The sequence below is a fragment of the Anabrus simplex genome, chromosome 2, assembly GCF_040414725.1.
Source record: "Anabrus simplex isolate iqAnaSimp1 chromosome 2, ASM4041472v1, whole genome shotgun sequence".
NCBI classification, from domain to species: Eukaryota; Metazoa; Arthropoda; class Insecta; order Orthoptera; family Tettigoniidae; genus Anabrus; species Anabrus simplex.
The window spans coordinates 645,085,427-645,108,571 of record NC_090266.1 but is presented as its reverse complement, the minus strand read 5'-3'; the positions used below and the strand labels follow the sequence as shown (position 1 = coordinate 645,108,571).

The following is a 23,145-nucleotide window of genomic DNA, read 5'->3' as shown; positions in this document are numbered from 1 at the left end:
CTTTACTGTTAATAATGACTCCTAAATATTCCAACTTCCTTACTAACCCTTGTTCCAACCTTTCTCCCTGCAGGACCCATTTCCCGTCCTCCCCTCTTCCTTTGTTTACCTGGGCCACTAGCATTTTAGATTTATTCCCATTAATTCTCAAGTCCCATTTCTTCACGAAAAGTGACACTGCATTTAAAGCTCTCTGCATCCCCCCAGAAGTTAGTCATCAATATCACATCATCAGCAAAATCAATCCTGGCACCTCCAATCCATTAATTACCGGCACAGCCCAATTGCTATCCCCATGCCCATCCAAGATATCATTAATAAAATAAACAATATTGGCGATAACTTGCACCCTTGCTTTAAACCTACCTTAGACTCTAAGGGTCTGCTCAGCCTGTCTCCCAATTTTACACAGAACCTGACCACCCTATATATCCCCTCCACTGCCCTCATCATCTTCTCCGAAACCCCCAACCTACCCAATTTCTCCAATAGAGCCCCTCTATTCACCTTATCGAACGCCTTTTCAAAGTCAATTGCTGTCACATACACCTTACTTCTTGACAGGCTCCTATACTTCTCCAAAACTGTTTTCACTATCATTATATCATCCACTGTTCTTTTCTTTTTTCTGTATCCCCCTTGGTAATCTGTCAATACTTCATTTCTTTCGGCTCATTCACTTAACCTATTTGCTAACACCCCCGTGTAAATTTTACTTAAGGAATCTAACAGAGATATTCCTCTATAATTATTCATACTGTTTTTGCTACCCTTTCCCTTATATATTGGATATACAATTCCTGTTTCCCATTCCTTCGGGTACTTCCCCTCATCAAAAATCTTATTGAATAGTTTAACTATGCCCTCTATCATTGTCACATTTTTGCTAATTTATTTCCAAAACTTATTACTGATCCCATTACAACCCCCTGCCAACCTGCCCCTGATTCTTCTTATCACTCTGAAGGTTTCTTCCCTTGTACTTTCCTTGTCCAGTTCATAATTTGCCACTCTCCTATTCCTCCAAATTACATCTTTCCCTGTCCCTCTTCACCGTTCTTCCCCCTTACCACCGAGTAATTCGCCAAAATACCTCACCCACTGAACTTCCCCAATGCTCATTCTCTCTATACTCCTTCCACCCTTAATTATTCTATTAATCCTTTCCCATACTTTTTCAATGCTGTTAGTCTTACAACCTTTATTTATGGCTTCAGTTTGTTCCTCTAACCATGCCTTTTTTACCTCACAAATTTTCTTTTTATACTCCTTCCTCAACTTACAGAAAACCTCCCTTTCTGCACTCCCACCTTTCTTTCTATACTCTCCTAATGCACCCAGCACCCTCCTCCGCATTCCTTCACACTCTCTATTAAACCATTCTTCACCTTTCTTTTTCCTCCTTCTACATTCTACCTTCTGTGCTATCATCTTTATTGGATGTAGCAGCAATTCCAAGGCTTTGTCAGTATTATTCTCCTCTAACGCACCTTCCCAACCATATTTCAGAAATTGTAATTCCTCTTTTGCTACCCTATCACAATCCCATCCCACTTTCTCTGACCATTTATACTTGTTATATCCACTCCCTTGTTTATCCTTTGTCTCAGCTTCCTTCATTTTATGCTTCTCTTCCCCCCTTTTCAACATAACCCACACTGGGAAATGGTGTGATTTGATCCAGTCTCCTACTTCCATCCTTACAATATCCTCCAACACTCCTTCCGAGCTTAAAACCATATCTATCACACTACCTCCCTTCTCGGTAACATAGGTCAATTTCCCCGTACTGTCACCCTCCATCCATCCATTCAGAATATACAAATTTCCTTCAGCGCACATCTCTAGGAGCTTCTCCCCATAACTGTTTATAATTTTAACTACTTCTACTTTTCAACATACACTTTCCATCCTCCCTACTATATACTGGGTCTGTTCCCCTATTCTCGCGTTCCAATCTCCGAATAACAACATATCCTCTTCTCCTGCAAACTTCTCTCTTATCATACTAATATCCACCAATAGCTCTTAAAAAAGATATATGCATATGCTGAACTACTAGGATGGCAATATACGAACGCTAGATTTATTTTCTTCACCCTTCCCTCTACCCCTCCCATATTCAATCTCAACCATATGGTTTCTTTCATATCTGTCTCTATATCCTCCACCAGTTCACTAATTTATTCATAATTATATTCTGCACTTTACGTACGATTTATATTATATAGATGATATGATATATATTTTTTTAAGTGTGGTAACTTTTGTTAATGGTATTACTGTTACTATTGTCCATATTATCATATTATTGTCATCAGTAGTTATTATTAAGTGTTCTAGGTTAAGACTGGTTAAGTGTAAGAAAGGGAGTACATCCCTAACTTTGCCAGGATAAATAAAACATATTACTTACTTACTTACTAATTAGTACTATCATCCCTCCTGGTGCGCGTCCCTCTCCTTTCGTCTATATTTATATCTAATCACAAACCCCTTCCATGAGATCTCCCTCCCTGTTTCCAGCCACGTGTCCAAGAGCGCCACAACATCGAAACATTCTGTTACTTCCCGAACTTTCTTATTTCCTAATTTGCTTATTAGTCCCTCAATATTCGCACATCCTATTTTCCAATATAGTTATAACTTTCCCTCCCTCCCTTCTAAGTTTCCTCCTTTAATCTTACTCCTTGTAGTTCTCGCCCCCTCATACCCTATCTCCATTCCTCCTTTTTTTTACCAACCTATTCCGTTCCATGCCCTCCGTATCCTCCATCCCTTTGCATACTTTACCCCAAAGGTCTTTTAAACTCCTACTTCTTCCTTTGCTTATAACTGCTTTACCTTCCTGTCGATCAGTCTTCTCGTGTCCTTTCTTGCTCACTAAACTACTGCACTCTGCTCTCGCCATCTCTTGCCGCTCACCCTCACTCACCCCTTCGCTGTTCTGATCTTCTGTATCCACACTGCACTGTCCATTCTCACCTGAGTTGATCGCCTCTCCTTCCTCGGCTCCACTCCTCGTTGTTACTTCTTTCTTCCTTCCATCTTGCCTTGTCATCTCTCCTCCCTCGGAACTAACGCGTTCGTCCATCTCCTTCAGCTTCACCACTGAGTGCTCCCTAACCCATCTTCCGTTTGTCACCACCAACCTCTGACCTCTTATTCGAGCCTTTAGTCCCTGATGTCTCGCTTTCCACAGGTGTCTGTTCAGAATATTCATATTTTCGCTTCCTTCCTTTCCCATTTCTCTTTTCACCCCTACTTTCTGGCCCTGTAAATTGTTACTGTTTCTTATCACAATTTCCGCCATTAGGTTTGAGAAAAATTTTACCCTAATTGGCCTCCGTCCTTTAGTTTTTCCCACTCTCTCCACATCGTCTATGTCCACTTCACTGAAGTTTATCTTCATCCTATCCCATATGATCTCTACCACCTTGCATATCAGATCGAACTTGCCTTCCCCCTCACCTTCTTCCACACCATATATAAATATGGCTTTCTTCATACTCTCCTGCCTGTACCCCTCCGCTTCTCTCTTCATCACCTCCTCTTCCAAGATGTTTCAGTTTCCCTCTTAATAACTCTATTTCCTTCTCATTGTTGCCCACTCTCCTGTTTGATTCCTCAGTCTTCTCCATTGTGAATAGAATGACTGAATAGTGCAACCTGTGACCCCAAAACAATCTAAGCTGCAAATGATGAAGTTTATTTATACCTATATCTTGGGTCAATTATTGCTGACAATGGCCTACTTATCAGAGGGAATGCAACAATTGCTGCACCCCAGATGAAATGGTGAACAATGAGAGGCATCACCAGCATCACAGGATGAAAATCCATCTCAAATAGAAGATCTATTACACGATCATCTGTCCTGTCACACCTGACTGGACTGTTAGCAGACTACAGTGAAACCTCATTAGTGCGTTCCTCATTAACATATTTTCCTGCTTAGCACATCATAAATTCGAAGTTATGATTCTCTTCATATTAAATCTATATAAAAAATACCTCACTTGTCATGTCACAAATTTTCGCTATTACCGCTTAGTATGATCACATTTTTCCTAGACATGAAAATGTTACTGTATTTTTCATCCCTTCTGAAAGAAACTCGATTTCCAACTCGGGTAGGAGCCGTCGTCACAGCTGCGTGATTACGGAAAAAGGCCTTCCTGAACTTCAAAGGATAAATTCACTTTCATAGAGCAAGCCATTAGCCTTAGAGATGTTCAGTTTTGCTTGCCGGTTAGCAGTGAGATTAATGAATAGCAGAATGAGCATGTTTGCGCTTGTATTTTGCATTCTATTCAGAAGGTAGAAATGTATCTTGTGTTGAGTGGTACAGTAAAGTGTAGCTAATATTTGTCGCATGATACGGTAGCCTATATCTGGATTAGGAACATAATCGTGTAAAACTGACTAGCATGGTGCACATTCCTCTTGTGATAGCCTAGTTATGAATATGGAAAATATTGTAAAATTCCTTAATAATGAAGACAAAATTAAGATCTGTCAGAAAGTGGACTGACATAAGCGCGCAGAGGTCGCGAATGCTGAAACTCGCACCTTCGAGTTTCGACTCTATCACTCAAGTTGGTCAAAGTTTTGTTCAATTCAAAATGGTGGCCGAAGTCATTCCTCGCAGTTGCACATGGTTGAGTGAAACCTGAAAGTCATCGTCTAAGAGTGTGACCAGAAAATAATGTTTAATAACCCACTGCTCAAAAATAAAGGGCTCCTACTAACATTTGTTTTCGAAAGAGTGTGATCTGCAATAATACTTCAATATTTTTGTTGGCCCCTGTGCACATGTTTTCATATTTGTTGTCTGGTGTCTTCACACCTTTCAGTGTACCAGTATTTTATAATCCTGAGCAAAAAAGGTCTTCATATTTGTTCTCTCGTGTTTTTTACACCTTTTAATACTTTTCTCTCATCTTTAGAAACAGTAGATAGGCCTATAGTTTTCACCGTTTCCACGGATACACGATGTAAAATGCCCTCATGTCAGAGAATTATATCTAGTGTTTCCATATCACTGTTGGATAGTTTTTATTCGTATATTCATTAGTATGTTTTCTCGCTTAACAAGTTCTTTTTCCTTGTCCCCTGCAGAAACGTCTTAGTGAGGTTTCACTGTATTAAGGAGGCAGGAAATCAAATAAGTGTCATGGTGGCAAAGATGTCAGATGATTCAGGAGAAAAAATAGAAAAACTGACTATGATGGTTTGGACACGTCCAGTGAGCAGAAGCCAAGATGACAAATGAACTTAACACTGGAAATCATTTGCTATTTGCTTTACGTCGCACCGACAGATAGGTCTTATGGCGACGATGGGATAGGGAAGGCCTAGGAGTGGGAAGGAAGCGGCCAGTGCCTTAATTAGTGACATAATGCATGAAAGTACTAGTATTTTGCAAAATACTATTGAAGACTATGAGAATTTAATAAAATACTGCTAAAAATTCGAGCGTTAATTACTTGTAAAAACTAGGATAATTCAGCAAAATACTGGTGAAAAGCATGAAAATTTAGTAAAATACTCAAAAACGACACTAATTTAGTGACATTCTGTGAAGATTTGACAGGATGGCCCCTCAATAAGTGCTGAAGCCCACCCTCCTGACAATGCGCGGTAGCAGAAAAGAGAAGAAATTGAGGTAAATCTGGGACTGATGAGGAGAGAGACTATCTATTTGAAGAAGACAGTGTATGAAGATTTGGAGATTGTCTTTGTCCTTTTGTTTTTCTTTCTATTGCTCCCTCTCCCCCCAATGACCTGCCAATGTGTTATCCTGTTGTGTGTTCCTGTCTTTCTACACTACAAAGGTTGGAACTTAAATAGTGGCAATTATTTATTTACAACAGATTCAAAAGAGTTACATTTTAGCAACCTTTACTGTCCTTCATTGTAGTCACCAGCGTTGTGTATAACCCGTTGCCAGCGATGTGGAAGTTGTGGAAGTCGTAGTATACCTTTAGCAGAGCCTGTTCTGTTGATGGTGCGAATGGAGCGGTCTACTGCCTGTCGAATCTCTGCAACGGTTCTGAAGTGAATGCCACAAAGGGGTTCCTTCATTTTCGGAATCAAATCGAAGTCACAAGGACTTAAGTCCGGGGAGTATGGTGGATGGTACAGTACTTCACAGTCCCATCGACCGAACAAATCAGCTACAGCTTGCGCTGTGTGCGCCCGAGCATTGTCGTGCAAAATGATGGGTGGATTCTGCAGAAAATGTTGCTGCTTCTTTCTCAAAGCTGGTCGCAGGTGGTGCTCCAAAAACGAACAGTAATACTGTGCACTGACGGTCTGCCGTGGAGGAATGTAATGCGTTAGGATAACACCATCACAGTCGTACATGAGGATCACCATAACTTTCACCGTTGTACTGGGGCTCCGACGAATTTCAACTTTCGTGGTGACCCATAACGATGCCATTCGTTCAATTGGCGTTTCAGTATTGGCTCGTACGATTTGGCCCATGTCTCATCCAGGGTTATGATACGGCGTAAGAAAGTCTCTCCTTTGCGCTCATAGTGCTCCACGTGCATCTTATCAGCGTCGTAACGCAACCATTTGTGCATTTCCGTCAAATAATGCGGAACCCATCATGATGCAATTTTTCGCATGCCCAGGCGTTCCTTCAGGATGTGAAGCACAGTTGTATGCGCTAATCTGGTTCCTTGGGCGAACTCACAAATCGTCTGGTTTCGATCACTGTCCAGTAACGCAGCAACTTCTTCTTCACTGACGCTCGTAGGACGACCTACCCAATGAATGTCCGCCACAGTTTGCCGACCATCGTTGAAGGCTTTTACCCAACATGCCACTGTTCTGTAAGGCAATGCAGATTCCCCGCAAGCCTCTTGAAGATTGTCGTGCTGTACGACCTCTGGCACATTCAATCTTGATCCAACTCCGTTGATCCTGTTTGGAAAACATAGTGACGTTACGTTAGACCGCTAGCTTACAAGTGACTGTGTTTCTCTCGCTTGTGCGCACGCAGGTGGTGTGGGAAGGGCGAGTCCATTTGTTCTGAGGTAAGGTAGGTATGTAACCAACGTGTGCTATCAGTGACAATATTAGATTCCGTTGCATAGCGTCTCCACAGTAGTGTTGTCATTATTTAAGTTCCAACCCTCGTATATACGGCTCGCCGGGCTGAGTAACTCGGGCGGTAGAGCGCTGGCCTCCTGAACTCAAGTTAGCAGCCCAATCCTGGCTCACGAGGGAATGGTACGAAGTTGGACAGTGAATTTTGATTTAATTTTTACACATTCATGAAGGTCTTTTTAAGCTGAAACACGCAGTGGGTGTCTAATTTTTCGCTGGTCTTTTTTAAGGGGGTATTTGGGAGCTCAAAGTTCGTGGTGCGCTCCCTGTATTGTACAGTACATGCTGGCACGCATCAGTGCTCACCGCCAGCGGCTGCCCTGCCTCGCCTTCCCTCTCCTCTCCTTCGGTTCCCCCCTGTCCCCCTACCACATACGGCTGCCAACAGTTGTGTATATGGGATGGCAAGCCCTAATCTGTTCGGTCAAGTTCTCCACGACTGATGGCTATTCCACATACAAAGTATAGATAAGAAAAGTGTTTTTCCACCAATCAATACACAATTTATTTTAAATAGATTAAACTAGTACCGGTTTCGGCTCTTTAACATCGGGATGTCTAATACAATAACAACTTGTGAATTGTCTAATGGCTGGAAACAAATCATGTACTAGCTGATGATGGCCGTTAAAGAGCCGAAACCGGTACTAGTTTAATCTATTTAAAATAAATTGTGTATTGATTGGTGGAAAAACACTTTTCTTATCTATACTTTGAATCTGTCAATACGGAAAATGAAATTTATAAATAATAATATTCCTCATACAGGCGATCGCATTGGATTCTTTACTTTGATATGGCTGCTTGCAACATTATTGCAGCTCTTATGCCTATGGTGTTAATATTCAGGAAGCTACAGAGCTTTCTGACGAAGAGCAAATCATGTATATACAAATAAAGATAACGTTTGATGCAATTTTAGAGGGAAAATGCGAATTTATTCAGGAGGAAGAAGCCCTTTTCGTTGATTCAGAAGACGAAGACGACGTTGAGGAGAGGACAACATCACCGAAGAAATTCAAACACGGAGATGAGTTTAACGAAGATAACAAGTCTTGTGATGGCCGAGGAAGACCCTGTAAGTCAGTGGAAGATTATGATTCCGAATCATTGTTGGACATGTATAAAAAAAATAAAGGAATGAAGACCTATGTATGCTGTACGGAAGTATAAGAAGACTCGGAGACAAATTTATGGGATCGTCAACCAAGTTGAACACAATGGAGAAATTAGGAAATGTGCAATGGTTCGAGCTTATGTGAAAAAAGAGTTCACCAAAGCAAGGATGTGTTATTTATATGTCACAAAATCGGACGTTGAGCGCTGGATTGGTGAGGGTAGAGAGTTGTATCGCCCCAAACACTCTCTCCAAAGTGATTCATACCTGACAAACCTTAAAAGGCGTTTGAAAATTTGGTTCCAAAAAGTAACCAAACTAGTCAGTAAAACGTTTAAAACAGACGAAGAAGTATGACACGAAGTGGCTAAAAAGTTTGTAACATTCGTTAATGAAATGCAAGAAAATAAAGAGATCCTGCATGCCAATATCTGGAATTCGGACAAGTCCCGATTTGAGTACGAAATGGTAACACAGATAAGTAATGATTTTCGTGGTGTGAAAGACGTTCTTGCTACGCTTGTTTGCCGAAATAGTTTTAAGCACTCCCACACAATGCAATGTCACATTTCTAAAGCTGGAGAAATCGGACATTTGTTTTTCATAATTTTCTAAGAAATTAATGAAAAGTTTGGACCTAGAGTACAAGAAAGTATCAAAGCCTACATGGATGCCTTTAAATATGTCGTCATTGATAGTTCACCTTCCAGGGAAATGGGGAAAGGGCATATGCGTAACTGGTTTCAAAACGTTTTCCATCCGCAATTACAGGAAGACGGAAGAAATCTTCTCCGCGTGGATTCATTCAGTGGCCAGGGCAAAAATGCACAACTTGAATCCCTGATGAACAGACATGTACAAATTGAATACTACCGAAAGGAGCTACGTATCTTTGCCAGCCGTGTGATGTTGGACTCTTCAGACAAATAAAATGTTTAGTCCGTGAATGGAAAACATTTGCCGGGTAAGGAATTTACACGGCCAGTCAAAATTAAAACCCAACAACAGACTTTTCATTATAATTAATCAAATACTAGTGCATTACCAATAACAAGCTGATTGTTTTGTACTAATGCTGAAATATGGTTGGAAAGCGGGTGGTTATTCCATTAATGACAATATACCACAATTTTTTACTGTCTTGCAAACAAATTTTAATGATTTGACTGATAAAAAGTATGCTCGAAATGATTGTACCAATTTTTCGTTTATAAGGTGAGCACATTGTTGTCTTGTGTTTTGTTATTCACATTCTTTGTTAGATTTTCACTATCATGCCATGCACAATGAACCGACGCCAGACTGTGTTAGAATAAAGTCATTTTTTCAACACTTCGAATGTCATGATGATGCAGATGATATTTGATTATGTATTATTTGTATGTTAGGTAGTGATTTGTAAACAATTTTTATTGTCAATTTATTCCATAATGAATTAATCTTTGTAAATAAAATGTCCCAACTAACGTCAGTCTTCACCCGTAATTTCATGTACACAATTGTAGGCAGCCGTATGTGGTGGGGGAAAGAGGAGAACTGAAAGAGTGGAAAGGGAAGGCGAGGCAAGACAGCTGCTGGCTGTGAGCGCTGACGTGTGCCATGTTTTGTACAATTCATTATGCTCACTGCCAGCTTTGAGCTCCCAAATGCCCCCCTTAAAGAGGACCAGCGAAAAATTAGACTTCCACTACCTGTTTCAGCTTAAAAAGACCTTCACGAATATGTAAAAATCAAATAAAAATTCGCCATCCGACTTCATACCGTTCCCTCGTCAGTCCAGTGGGATTTGAAGGCGGCCAAATACGTCGGCCTTGTGTCAGCAATTTTAATGGCACATAAAAGAACTTCTGCAGGACTAAATTTCAGCACCGTGGCATCTCCGAAAACCATAAAAGTAGTTAGTGGGACATAAAAGCAATAACATTATATATGGCTTGATTTGCTCTTGTTTGTTTCCATTACATACTTATGATGGTAGATAATGTAAATAATATAGGCCCCATACAAGTAGCAGTACTAATGGTATCAACAAACTGAAATGATTTCATTGCCATTCAGCCATTAACCCACTGGCATGCTAATTTTAATGTACTGAACATATGTGTACATTTCTTCATGCGTAAGATACAGTTTTACACTACTAAGTTTTTTGTTTTTTGCTAGTTGCTTTACGTTGCACTGACACAGATAAGTCTTATGGTAACGATGGGATAGGGAAGGGCTAGGAGTGGGAAGGAAGCGGCCGTGGCCTTAATTAAGGTACAGCCCCAGCATTTGCCTGGTGTGAAAATGGGAAACCAGGGAATAGCATTTTCAGGGCTGCCGACAGTGGGGTTCGAACCTACTATCTTCTGAATACTGGCCGCATTCAAGCGACTGCAGCTATCGAGCTCGGTACTAAGTTTTATAACTGTAATCCAAAACATACTGAATTTTAAACATACCTATGTTTGATGTGATGATAAAGTGCAGCCTGAACAAAAATTTAAAAGTTTTTAGTGGTGTGAAACACCCTAAAACACTCCAGGAAATGCATAGCCACCAAACACTTTTCACACTCGTATATCTTTGCACTTTTTTCCTCGCCAGCCTTGCATGCAACAGTCACAGCATGGAGTCTTTCTTTTAGGGTTTGGGGGTATCAACCTTGCAAAATGGTTGTTTTGGTAGCTATCTCATTTTATAAAGAGTCATGAATTACGTGATGAAAATTGTCTATAGGGAGGTATCTGGAGGGAGGTCCTGTTTATGATGCGATTTATTCCTGAATTTCCTGTAAAACCGTATTTGGATGGTTTATCGCCTATTTTACTCCATTCCACAATCCTCCTTTAGTCTTTTTGAAGGCAGGTGGGGCTTCATTATCACTGTTGCATTCAAGCAAGCCCTAATGCTCATGCAAACTTTTTGTCATGCTGCTATTACTTTCACTGCTATTAGATAAAATTGTATCACTTTCTGAAACTATATCACTGCCCGATTCACCCTGGCTATCCTGTAATATATGTTCAATTTAATTCCATGGAATTCAAGGTTTATTAGGGTTGGCCATTTCTCCTGACTACCAAGCATGGAATCACCCTACTTTGAGAATGAATGAATTTCTGTTACATGATACAATCTATGATGTTCATCCCAACACCAAGAAAGAGAGTAGATTCCCAGCTTTCAAACGATATACCGCATGCCATGTCATTAGTGATGGGAAGTGATTTGCAAACCTGCTACTAAATCACTGCTAGTGTGAAATCACATTTTAACCTGCTAGCGGGTTGGCCAGACTAGCAGGTCTTAACTGCGATTGTGATGTTTCGCAGGCGGCAAGGCCAATAGCAGCAGCCAGTAGCAGTTAGCAGTTAAGAAAGCAGTAGCAGATAACCTAATCAAGTACGGCAGCACTGCGCTGCGAGAAATCGATAAACTAACGTGATCAACCAGCGTGAAACGTGCAGCAAAGCCAATAGTAGCAGCCAGTAGCATTTAGCAGACTAGCAGTTAAGAAAGCAGTAGCAACTAATCTAAATCAGTAATCACAGCATCACACTCACAAGTCCAAGTCTAACTTTGACCCACAACTGATCAACCAGCGTGAAACGCGCAGCAAGGCCAATAGCAGCAGCCAGTAGCATTTGCCCGACTAGCAGTTAAGAAAGCAGTAGCAACTAATCTAAATCAGTAATCACAGCATCACACAAGTCCAAGTCTAACTGTGACTCACACCACAGTCGCAGTTGCGGCTGCGCTGTGATTGTAAACACCTATTGTCGACATTGTCATACGATCACAAGAAGGGAACGTGAATAGAATCTGCGGCCGTGAAAGCCATCTTGCCCATTTTTTAAAAGGAGCTATTGTCGTGTTGTGGGATTTATAACCTCCCTACCAGTGATTTATTTTAGTCTTCTCATTATCTCATTCAGTTTATTGGGTTGTGGCTTGTGGTTGTAGGTCTAAAAGTGAAAAATTGTGATGGTAGCAGTTGAGTTGACTAAGTATTTTAATCAGTGATTTGTAACGTTGTAGGCATAATATTTTGCCTACTGTTTTTGTTTTTACACTATTGTACAGTAGTATAAGTATTCGGTACTAAAATTAGTGGTATTGCTAATAAGAGAAGTAGCAGCAGGCGAACTCTGAGTGAGTTTTGGGCATTTTATCAGAATAGTCTTTACCTCCTCCTGTCCGACTCCTTGGCTGAGTGGTCAGCATTGAGGCCTTCGGTTCAGAGGGGTCCCGGGTTCGATTCCCGGCCGGTTGAGGATTTAAATCCCGTCATATTAATTCTTCTTGTATCCGGGAGATAGTGGGTTCGAACCCCACTGTCGGCAGCCCTGAAGATGGTTTTCCGTGGTTTCCCATTTTCACACCAGGCAAATGCTGGGCCTGTACCTCAATTAAGGCCACGGCCATTTCCTTCCCACTCCTAGGCCTTTCCTGACCCATCGTTGCCATGAGACCTATCTGTGTCGGTGCGACGTAAAGCAAATAGCAAAAAATATTCTTCTGGCTCGGGGACTGGGTGTTTGTGTTTGTCCCAACACTTTCCTCTTCATATTCACACAACATGCTACACTACCAACCACCACAGAAACACACAAATTACATCCCTCCATATAGAATTGCGTCAGGAAGGGCATCCGGCCGTAAAACAGGGCCAAATTCACATGTGCGACACAGTTCGCACCCACGACCCCACAGGTGCGGGAAAAGTGTCAGAAGAAGAAGAAGTCATTTTCTCCTCCTCACTCCCTGATTTTCTTTCTTAATGAGCAGCTCTATAATTCAAATGTCCGCCTCCGTAGCGTAACGGTTAGTGTTATTGGCTGCCGTCCTCGGGAGCCCGGGTTCGATTCCCGGAACTGCCAGAAATTTAAGACTGGGAGGAGGGCTGGTATGTCGTTGAAATGGTAAATGCAGCTCACCTCCATCGGGGGTGTGCCTGAAAAGAGCTGCACCACCTCGGAATGAGGACACGAGTTTACTTTTTTTAATAATTCAAATGTAATTATACCAATGATTTTGATAAAAGACTACTGGTTAACCCTCAAATCTATAAGAGTTTTTTCTGTACATTGCTCAGAATTTAAAAAGGATGGTATTTCTGTATCAGTCATGTCCACAGTAACAAGGAAATGCACTTTTTAATTTTTCGTAATGTCTGTCTGTATTACAGCATCACACTCAAAGGTCTAACTGTGACCCACACCAAAGTCGCAGTTGCATGTATATACACGCATCACGAGAAAACCACTGAAGAGAATTTAATGAAAATCGGTATACAAAGTCGGGGAATAAGTAGCTACAATCTAGGCCATAAATAACTTTATTCACGCTAAGTGAAATGGTAGTTCGAGGGAAGGCCTAACATTTAATTCTCATATATTTATGTTATTAGTGGTCGTATCTTAATGGAAATCGGTAAGAAAAGCCGGGGAATAAGTCGCTACAATCTAGGCTATAAATAATTGTATTCATGTTGAGAATAATGGTAGTTTAGGGGAAGGCCTAAAATTCAATTCTCAAATATTTATTAGTGGTCCTATCTTAATGAAAATCGGTATGCAAAATCGGGGAATAAGTCGCTATAATCTAGGCCATAAATAATTTTACTCCCGCTGAATGAAATGGTAGTTTAGGGGAAGGCCTACAATTTAATTCTCAAATATTTATGTTAATAGTGGTTGTATCGATAAATACGGCATAACTAAAGTTATATAGTGTTAAATTTCCGATCATTTATGTCTTATATATTGTTACCGTACCGGCTATGATCACAGATATATTCATGAATTTGGATTTTTGTTACTAAGTCTATATCAGCGCCGAGTCACAAGAAAATAGGTAAACAGAATTTAATGAAAATTGGTATGTAAAGTCGGAGAATAAGGAACTACAGTCTACGCTATAAATAATTTTATAAGACGCCCTAATATAGCAGAGTCGAAAAAAAAAAACTAAATGTGAAGGGCTACAATATAGAAAGCTCATAAAATTGATCAACAATATCATTACATTTGACCATTGTTTGTTGTGACGTGCTTTGTGTCTTCTGTTGCCATCCATCTCCGATAGATAGGATTGCTGCTGCGTACCGAGTATTTTTTAAAATTTGTTTTACGTCGCAACGAAACAGATAGGTCTTATGGCGACGATGGGATATGAAAAGGCTAGGAGTGTGAAGGAAGCGTTCTTGGCCTTAATTAAGGTACAGCCCCAGCATTTGTCTGGTGTGAAAAATGGGTTGCCGATAGTAGGGTTCGAATCCACTATCTCCCGGATGCAAACTCACAGCTGCACACCCCTAACCACACGGCCAACTCGCCCGGTCGTACCGAGTGTAACAACCTACCTGAATATTGGCGGGAAGTAGCTGGGGAGTTATATAACTTTCTTCTTTAGCATGCTATTTCTCTGGTTCATAAATTTTCTGATGCTACTGGTACATAACACACTGGTTCATCATAGCATTCGAGCTGTTCAATCCCTACTCTGAGGCACTGACTCGAATGAGCAGTGTGCATATTTAACGGAATAATGGCAGAGGAGTCTTCACGGATGTCTACGGCCTGGTGATTCCAGCTCTGGAACTTTGGACTGTTAGATCAGCACCGTAGTACTGTTCGTTAAAAGTGAGAAAATCTGCAGTTTTTCATTTGATCGAGTATTTTATATGATAATGTTGCTTTTAATCGCTACATTCCTACTGACTTTTTTGTAATGACCTATGTTGACTTCTGTTAGGAAAACCACAAATGCAGTCTTTCTGAAAATCCCATAGGGAAGCACGGGGACATCAACTAGCAATTATAAAAAAATAGTCCTTGTTTATTCGTACGGTGGCGTACTTTTTGAAAAAAGGTAATGTATATAACTTTTAAAAATATGATTCTGAAAATGAGTATTTGTTTCCAGTGTTAGCACGAGTTCGCCCATGTACTGAATGCTGCACAACATCGTACTCCTCGGTAGGCCTACTCCTGTAGGCCGCAGAGTGATGATGGTCATATTTCGAGTGGCCTTGTATCCTAGGTAGCGTTGGCTGAATCACAGTTAATCACAGTTAAAACTCACTGCTACTTCAAAATAGCAATCACAGTTTGACCTGTGAGTGTAAAATCAATGCTGGCCACACCACTACATGTCATCTATGGACAGAAGGCTTGAACGAATTGCAGAAAGCTACCATATCATAGACTACCTGTTGAGCGTCTATGTGTGAATGATCACTGCGCATTCAACCGCCTAGTAGGAGGCTACGAACGCCAATGAGTAAAGTGGAAGTTAATTCCAAGTCACAACCGCCCTGTGCTGCAGTTTCAAGTTGTAGGTAATAGAGAGTTGCAAAAGAGGCAATATATCTAGTGCATGCTCTGCAGGTCAGGGAGCGAATAGTAGGTAACAGATACAGTCGAACATACAAACTTCCAGTGGTTACCCCCAATATCTTGCAAGCTGCATAGGATATCAACAGGTCGTGCAAATTGCATAGGATACCAACAGTTGTGTATGAACATTTCTCCCCTATAAAACTGGGTGATGCAGGAGGAAATTCACGTTTTGGCTTTCGAAGTAAGTTATGTACATATTATACAGACTGTGCACTATCATATTTTGTTTTATTTTTACCTGAACTTACAAACTTGCTTTAACGATGCAAAAATTCTTGAACTGGTCAAGTATGCATCTGCATGACACAAACAAAGGACATGTTGCCTATAGCACACAGCGACAGGACCTCTGTCACAGCCACCAGTCACTGCAAGTCATGCCTAGAATTAAAAGCATGTTCTCTACAATGTTATGAATTTTGAAGTCTTTTGAACTTACTGTGGGTATTTGCTTGTTCGAATAAAATGAAGAGGAATAAATTCTCTGGATGCTTCAAAGTGTTGAGATGAAGCTGAGCCACCTAATGACCTCACTGAGTGTGGATGCCTATACTGCTGAAGAAGCTGGGAATCAGTAAACAAGCTTTTTGGAGGCCAAGAAAAACTGAGATTTCCGAATACATAGCCCGTCAAAGAAGACAGTAGCATGTGACGTTGTGGAGTTTGTCTTTTAATGTTTTCATATTTGTCTTTCTCTTGTTCATTCAGCCTACATTAGCCTGCCATTGTCTTTATTCTTTTGTGTATTTCTAAAAGCAAGAAGCAAGCTTGTACTTTTACACGACTTAATCTTGTGATCACAGCCAAGTGACCTTGACTTTTACAAGGAATGTGAATAACAACGATGAGGCTTGGCTATTCCCCCTCCACTACGTATTTCCATCTGGATGACTGATAACTTGAGCTAATGTGATCTCTGTAAACAAAGGAACTGAACATCAAAGTTTATTCAAACAGTGCTCGGCTAAGTGACTCAGACGGTACAGCACTGACTTTCAAAGTCCAAGTTCGCAGGTACGGTGATGCAACAATGAATTTAATTTTCTAGACTTTATTTAGAAACTATTATTTACGTAATATTGTTAGGGATGGTGGATTTTATCACTTTGAAATCAGAAATTTCCATTTCGATTTGTACATTTAGAATTTTGTATTCTTTATACATTTGTAATTTAGTGTTTTATAGAGTTTTGAAGAAAAGCATAGAATCTGAGTTCATTCTGATACATTCTCATCATATTAAATCTATATAAAAAATACCTCACTTGTCACGTCACGTCATATAAAAATCACATTTGCATAGAGCAAGGAGTAAAATAAAAATTCTTGAACTATAATAAAATTATACATTCATTTTACAGTCTGAAGATGAATGTTGAAGATGAATGGAAAAGATTTAAGGAAGCAATGGTTGGATGTGCAGAAAAGGTATGTGCTAGAACATCAGGAAATATGAAAGACAAAGAGACACTGGTGGAATGACAGGGTAAAGAATAAAGTGAAGGAAAAGAAAATGGCATGGAAAACATCTAGGACTGAAGAAAGTAGAAGAAAATATGTCCAGGCAAAGAATTTCGCCAAGAAAATAGTGAAGGAAGAAAGGAGGAAAAGCTGGGCCGTATTCACACAGAAATTGAGAGATGATATGCAGGGCAGCAAGAAATTATTGTATGGTATCTTAAGAAATAAAAAGAGAGATCAAGTAAACCCCAAATTTGTGAAGGATGAAGGCGGCATAATATTAACAAAGCCAGAAGAAATAAGAAATAGATGGAGAGAGTATTTTCAGAAGTTGCTGAACAGGAGAACTAATGACAGTCATTCAATGGACCACCAGAAAAGGCAATTATTTTTTTGCAAGTTGATTTACGTCGCACCAACACAGATAGGTCTAAAGGCGACGATGGGACAGGGAAGGGCTAGTAGTGGGAAGGAAGCGGCCGTGGCCTTAATTAAGGTACAGCCCCAGCATTTGCCTGGTGTGAAAATGGGAAACCACGGAAAACCATTTCCAGGGCTGGCGACAGTGGGGTTCGAACCTACTATCTCCCGAATACTGGATACTGGCCGCGCTTAAGCGACTGCAGCTATCGAGCTCGGTAAAAAAAAGGCAATTAGTACATGAAGAAACAGATAAAGAAATTACAATGAATGAAATTGAAATGGCAGTAAGAAAGATGAAGAATGGAAAAAACTGCTGGAATAGATAAAATTTCAGCGGAGATGATAAAGGTAGCTGGAGCTGTAGGCCTGCAGTGGACATATCGAGTTCTCAGGACTGTCTGGGAGAATGAGGAGGACCCTGAGGATTGGCAAAAAGGAATAATCATCCCGATCTTCAAGAAAGGCGATAAGAAAGTATTGAAGAACTACAGGGGAATTACTCTGATATCCCATGTTGCAAAGAAAATGGAGAGGATACTGGAATGTAGGATAAGGTTGAGGGTTGAAAATCAGATACAAGAAAATCAGTTTGGTTTCAGAAGTGGAAGGTCAACAACAGAGTCCATTTTCATTATGAGACAACTAATGGAAAAGCAATGGGAGTTTTGGAATGATATGACGATGACATTCCTTGACATTGAAAAAGCATATGACAGTGTCCCCAGGACTAAAGTTTGAGACAGTCTGGTGCAAAAAAAAAAAATTGGACAGGGATTAATAAAAATGATCATGGGAATGTACAAGGAATGTTGTACTTGCGTGCAAACACAAGTTGGCAGGACAAGTTGGTTCAAAATCACTAGTGGGCTGAGACAGGGAAGTGTTCTATCACCAATCCTGTTTACAATAGTAATGGATACATCATGAAAACAGCAAAAGCAGCATAGGGAGGAAGAGAAATGAACATGTTGTTATTTGCAGATGATATCGTGATTTGGGGAAAAGACACCATGAAGGTTCAAGAACATTTGTATGTGGTGAATGGAAAGGTTGAAGAATGTTGATTGAAAATAAGTGTCAAAAAAAGTAAAACTCTTGTTATGACTAGAGGGGAGAAGGAAGGGAAACGTCAGATTAGACTTGCAGACAAGCCCCTGGAAGTAGTGGAGACGTTCAAATACCTAGGGAGTGAATTAATGGAGAACGTTCGACTGGATGCTGAAATTAATAAGAGGATTCGAGCTGGAAGCTGTTTCTATCATAGTGTAAGAAACATGTTACAGGACAAAGATGTGCCAATGGAAGCAAAGGAAACTATGCACAAGATGTATTACATACCCATAACAACTTAAGGAGCAGAAACTTGGTCAGTGACAAAGAAGGAAGAGAGTCGAATACAGGCAGCCAAAATGAAGTTCTTGAGGAGTATGATACAGAAGGGTAGAAGAGACAAAATAAGGAATGAGAAAATCCGGGAAGATATTGGAGTGAAAAAAATGAATGATAGAATAGAGAAGAGCCGATTAAGGTGGTTTGGGCACATAAAGTGAATAAGTGATGAAAGAATGCCAAAAAAAGATGATGGAAATACAAATGCAAGGAAGGAGAGGCCGCAGACAACCATGACAGATGGAAGGACACAATCCAATGCAGTATTAGAGAAGGAAACCTGGACTGGGACACAGTGTTGGAGGAGAAGCGGTGGAAAGACCGAAGAAAGTGGAGAGGAACCATATTTGCCCCTACCCGGCTACAGCTGGATAATGGGAAATGATGATGATGATAGTCTGAAGTATAACATTTTTAAAAAAATGAATACTGATGCAAAATCAGAGTAAAGAGAAATTAACTTGAAGACATGTACATGAATCAGTGACACAGTTAACAGAAATCGCACCGAGCTCGATAGCTGCAGTCGCTTAAGTGCAGCCAGTATCCAGTATTCGGGAGATAGTAGGTTCGAACCCCACTATCGGCAGCCCTGAAAATGGTTTTCCATGGTTACCTTAATTAAGGCCACGGCCACTTCCTTCCCACTCCTAGCCCTTCCTTGTCCCATTGTCGCCATAAGACCTATCTGTGCCGGTGCGACGTAAAGCAACTAGCAAAAAAAAAAAAATAATAATATATATATAAATCGTAGAACATACCCGAACACTTTGTTCTGTTCGTGTTCTGCTATCACTTACAATTAAATTAAATTTACTGAAAATTCTTCAACATCTGCAATCTTGGTAGAACTTCAGATACATCACAGAGCTCCTTGGGCAAACTTTGGGTATCTGAGCTTGACAGCCAACAAGCGTGCACAAATTCCTCACTTTAAGTTTCCAGAAGAAGAATAAAAAACATGAATAAAAGTTTATTTGAAAAATGGCTGATTTTGCATTTCAGTAATCAATTTTGCGTTCTGAGCAAATTTTTCATTTTACTGCACTTTTGAAATGCATTAAAAAGTGGTTTAAAGGTAGTGAAGAAGCAAATGCAAAAGAATGGGCCTCAACATTAGTATTTTGTGTAATATTGCTATTGAAAAATATCACCACTGTAAATCTAGTAATGTTACTGTTACTGTACTTTGTTATGGTGATAAGGTTGACAAGTAATTTGTTATATATTTTGATGTAGAATACAAATATACCTAATTATGTGGTTTAGTGGTTACAACATTACTAATTTGGAGGGAAAGAATTCATAAAAATTATAAAATATCAAAGTGCTACAATCAAATACACAGTACAGTAAATACATGCATTTATAGTACATTACATATATATTTATACTTACATGAATTGTGTTCCTTGGGTCGTAATCTGTAGTATCATGCCCACTCAACAGTTCAGATGATCTGAATGATGCTCCACTGTCACTGACTCCATCTTCATGCAAACATTCGTCTAATGATTCTGTAGATTCTCTGCTTTGTGCTGGAACATTATTAGGGTAAGCTTATGTTATAAAAAGAATTCTCAGGTGCCAAACTAGAAGCATCCGGTACAAACATATGTTGATGTATTTGATTTGATATCCCTTCAACATTTCTGGTCTCATCAAACATATGTTGTCAATCTGCCTCTCATTTGCATTATAAGGTCACATCTTATTAAAATCAACAGTGACTTCCCCAGAATGAGGCTGAACTATATTCCTTTATTAAGCTGATGACAGAAATTCCCTTACCTTCCCATGAAGATGAAAGGTGAGATATCCTGGGCTTCCTGAGCGAAAAATTCTTTAGACCAACATCTCGCCCAGATTCAAAACTCCTGGAATAAGATAACTTATTTCTTCCTGCAACATTTGCCCCTCTTGGATATGTCCTCATTTCTTTATCACCTTGGATTTCTGAGGCAAGAGGATCACATTGAGAAGATTCTATATCTTTATGCTTATACGCTGAAATGGACTTAAATTTCTGTAATAATTTTTCCAAGGAGCTTGAAGGTGTTTTGGTTTTCTCTCGTTCCACATTAGATTCAGACTGGTTTGCATCAAGGTCTTTAATTTCCTCAAACTCGCAAATTGAAGAGATTCCTACATCAGCATATTCACTCGCAGAACACTTTTCAGACAATAATTCAGGGGTTTTATTCCTATTAACCATGAAAGGAGATGAATCACGCTTTAATATTTCATGATCACAGCATATAACATTTTCCTCTGAACTTGTATCAAATTCTTCACTACGGAATTTATCATAGTATTTATCCCTGTATCCCTCATGATACAAAACACTAGAAACATCATCACTGTCTGAAACTGAATGTGATGTAACTACCTTAGCATCAAAATCACTTCCGTTAACAAGAAAACTATCACCCAATGTCCAATCAAAATTGTACTTTCCTTCCTTCAAAACTGATTCTGGAGATATGCACCGTTTTGAAATACTATTACAGTTGACCGGCAGATACTGTGGAGTATTTTCTGTATAACTGTGTCTCTTTCTATCCTTTGGTACAGATTTGGACTTATTAATTTCTGTGACATAAGACGCAGGCACATAAAATGGCCGCTCTGAAGAATTCCGTATAACTTGCCACCAATCAGCATTTGTTTTGTTCAACAAGAAGAGCTTTTCACCTCTTACTATCTGTATCTTCCTTTTATCTTTTGTGTCATACTCAAAGTCGTACACCACCCTCAGATGTACGTCCGGGATATCCATCATGTTAATACCATCCCTTCAACCGGAGACATTCTTCAATCAGGTACTTCAGACCATCTGCAACAAAGACAGAAAGAAAGAAAGAAAGAAAGATGATATAATTACATGAAGATAATTGAAACAATATTATATCAGAGAGCTGAATAAACCTAGACCTGGCAAATCATTCAGCAATAAAATACGGAAACATTTACAATCTATCCCAAAATAATTAATGAACACTCCTTCGCATACCTCTTCCTTTCACTTCCTCAGTCAGTTGGTTCAATATCACTTTAACTTTCTGGACCTTATAACCATACAGTGTTTTTACTAGGTTGTTGAAAAGGTTAAAATAATGTTAAGTCACAATATGGAGGCTTCTATTTACATGTAAGTCTTTGACTGGTTGCTTGGAGTAGTTGTACTAGGAGTTGAAGGACCAAATCCTATGGCAGTCAGTTGGCATTTTGAGTGCTTCTATGTGATATCCAGCTCACACAATCTACTGGCACATTAAAGAATCCTTTTTCAGGATAAAATTAGTGTGTCCATTAATCAATAGTAACTGAAGAGTTGTTAAACACACACACACCATTATTATTATTATTATTATTATTATTATTAAATTATTACAATTGGCTTTATGTTGCACCAACACAGATAGGTCTTATGGCGACGATGCGAAAGGGAAGGGCTAGGAGTGGGGAGGAAGTGGCCGTGTCCTTAATTAAGGTACAGCCCCAGCATTTGCCTGGTGTGAAAATGGGAAACCACGAAAACCATCTTCAGGGCTGCCAACAGTGGGGTTGGAGCCCACTATCTCCCAGGTGCAAGCTCACAGCTGCATGCCCCTAACCGCATGGCATTATTTTTATTACTGAATACTTTAAGGTGATTGATGAGATTATATGCAATTTACGATAGTTTCAATTCCCAGCACCATGGGATGAGGACATAGCATTAGCTAAAGTGAGGCAATATATATTTCACAAAATTTGCAGAGGTGCATTCCCAAAATTTTCTAATTAATACATTACTGGAACAAGGTACCATGTTCTAACACCGTTTATAGTGCAAAGCAATTTATTATTAAATGGACAATGACTCCATTACACACCTGTCTCAATGAGTCAGATGATCGTTTACTCTCTCATAAATATTATAGCTAAACCTCAATTAAGCAAGTTACAAGCTTTGCAGTTCTGGAAATGTCAATTTTTTTTCTTTGGCTAATGGTTTACCTGGCACCAAATAAGACAGGTTGTATAATGGCCATGACCTTAATTGAGGTACTGCCCCAGCATTTGCCAGGTGTGAAAACGGGAAACCATGAAAACCTCCTTAAGGGCTGCCGACAGTGAGGTTCAACCCCACCATCTACTGAACACAAGCTCACAACTATGTGATCCAACAGCCAACTTACCTGGTATAACAAACTGTTCAGATCATATGCAGTTTCCAGTGCAGTAGTCTAGGAACAGTTA

General features: G+C 39.9%; 1 protein-coding gene across 7 annotated transcripts in view; it reads right to left on the bottom strand.

The window, feature by feature from the left end:
• LOC136864304 (rho GTPase-activating protein 12) overlaps positions 1 to 23,145 on the bottom strand; it is a 417,475-nt gene that overhangs the window by 379,558 nt on the left and 14,772 nt on the right. For all 7 annotated transcript variants that reach the window (XM_067141113.2, XM_067141110.2, XM_067141116.2 and 4 more), the window contains 2 exons: positions 20,692 to 21,736; positions 20,299 to 20,438 (listed from right to left, as the gene is read on the bottom strand). In XM_067141113.2, coding sequence (XP_066997214.2) covers positions 20,299 to 20,438; positions 20,692 to 21,682 — 1,131 coding nt within the window. In that variant the 5' untranslated portion in view covers positions 21,683 to 21,736. The remainder of the gene's footprint in view (positions 1 to 20,298; positions 20,439 to 20,691; positions 21,737 to 23,145) is intronic.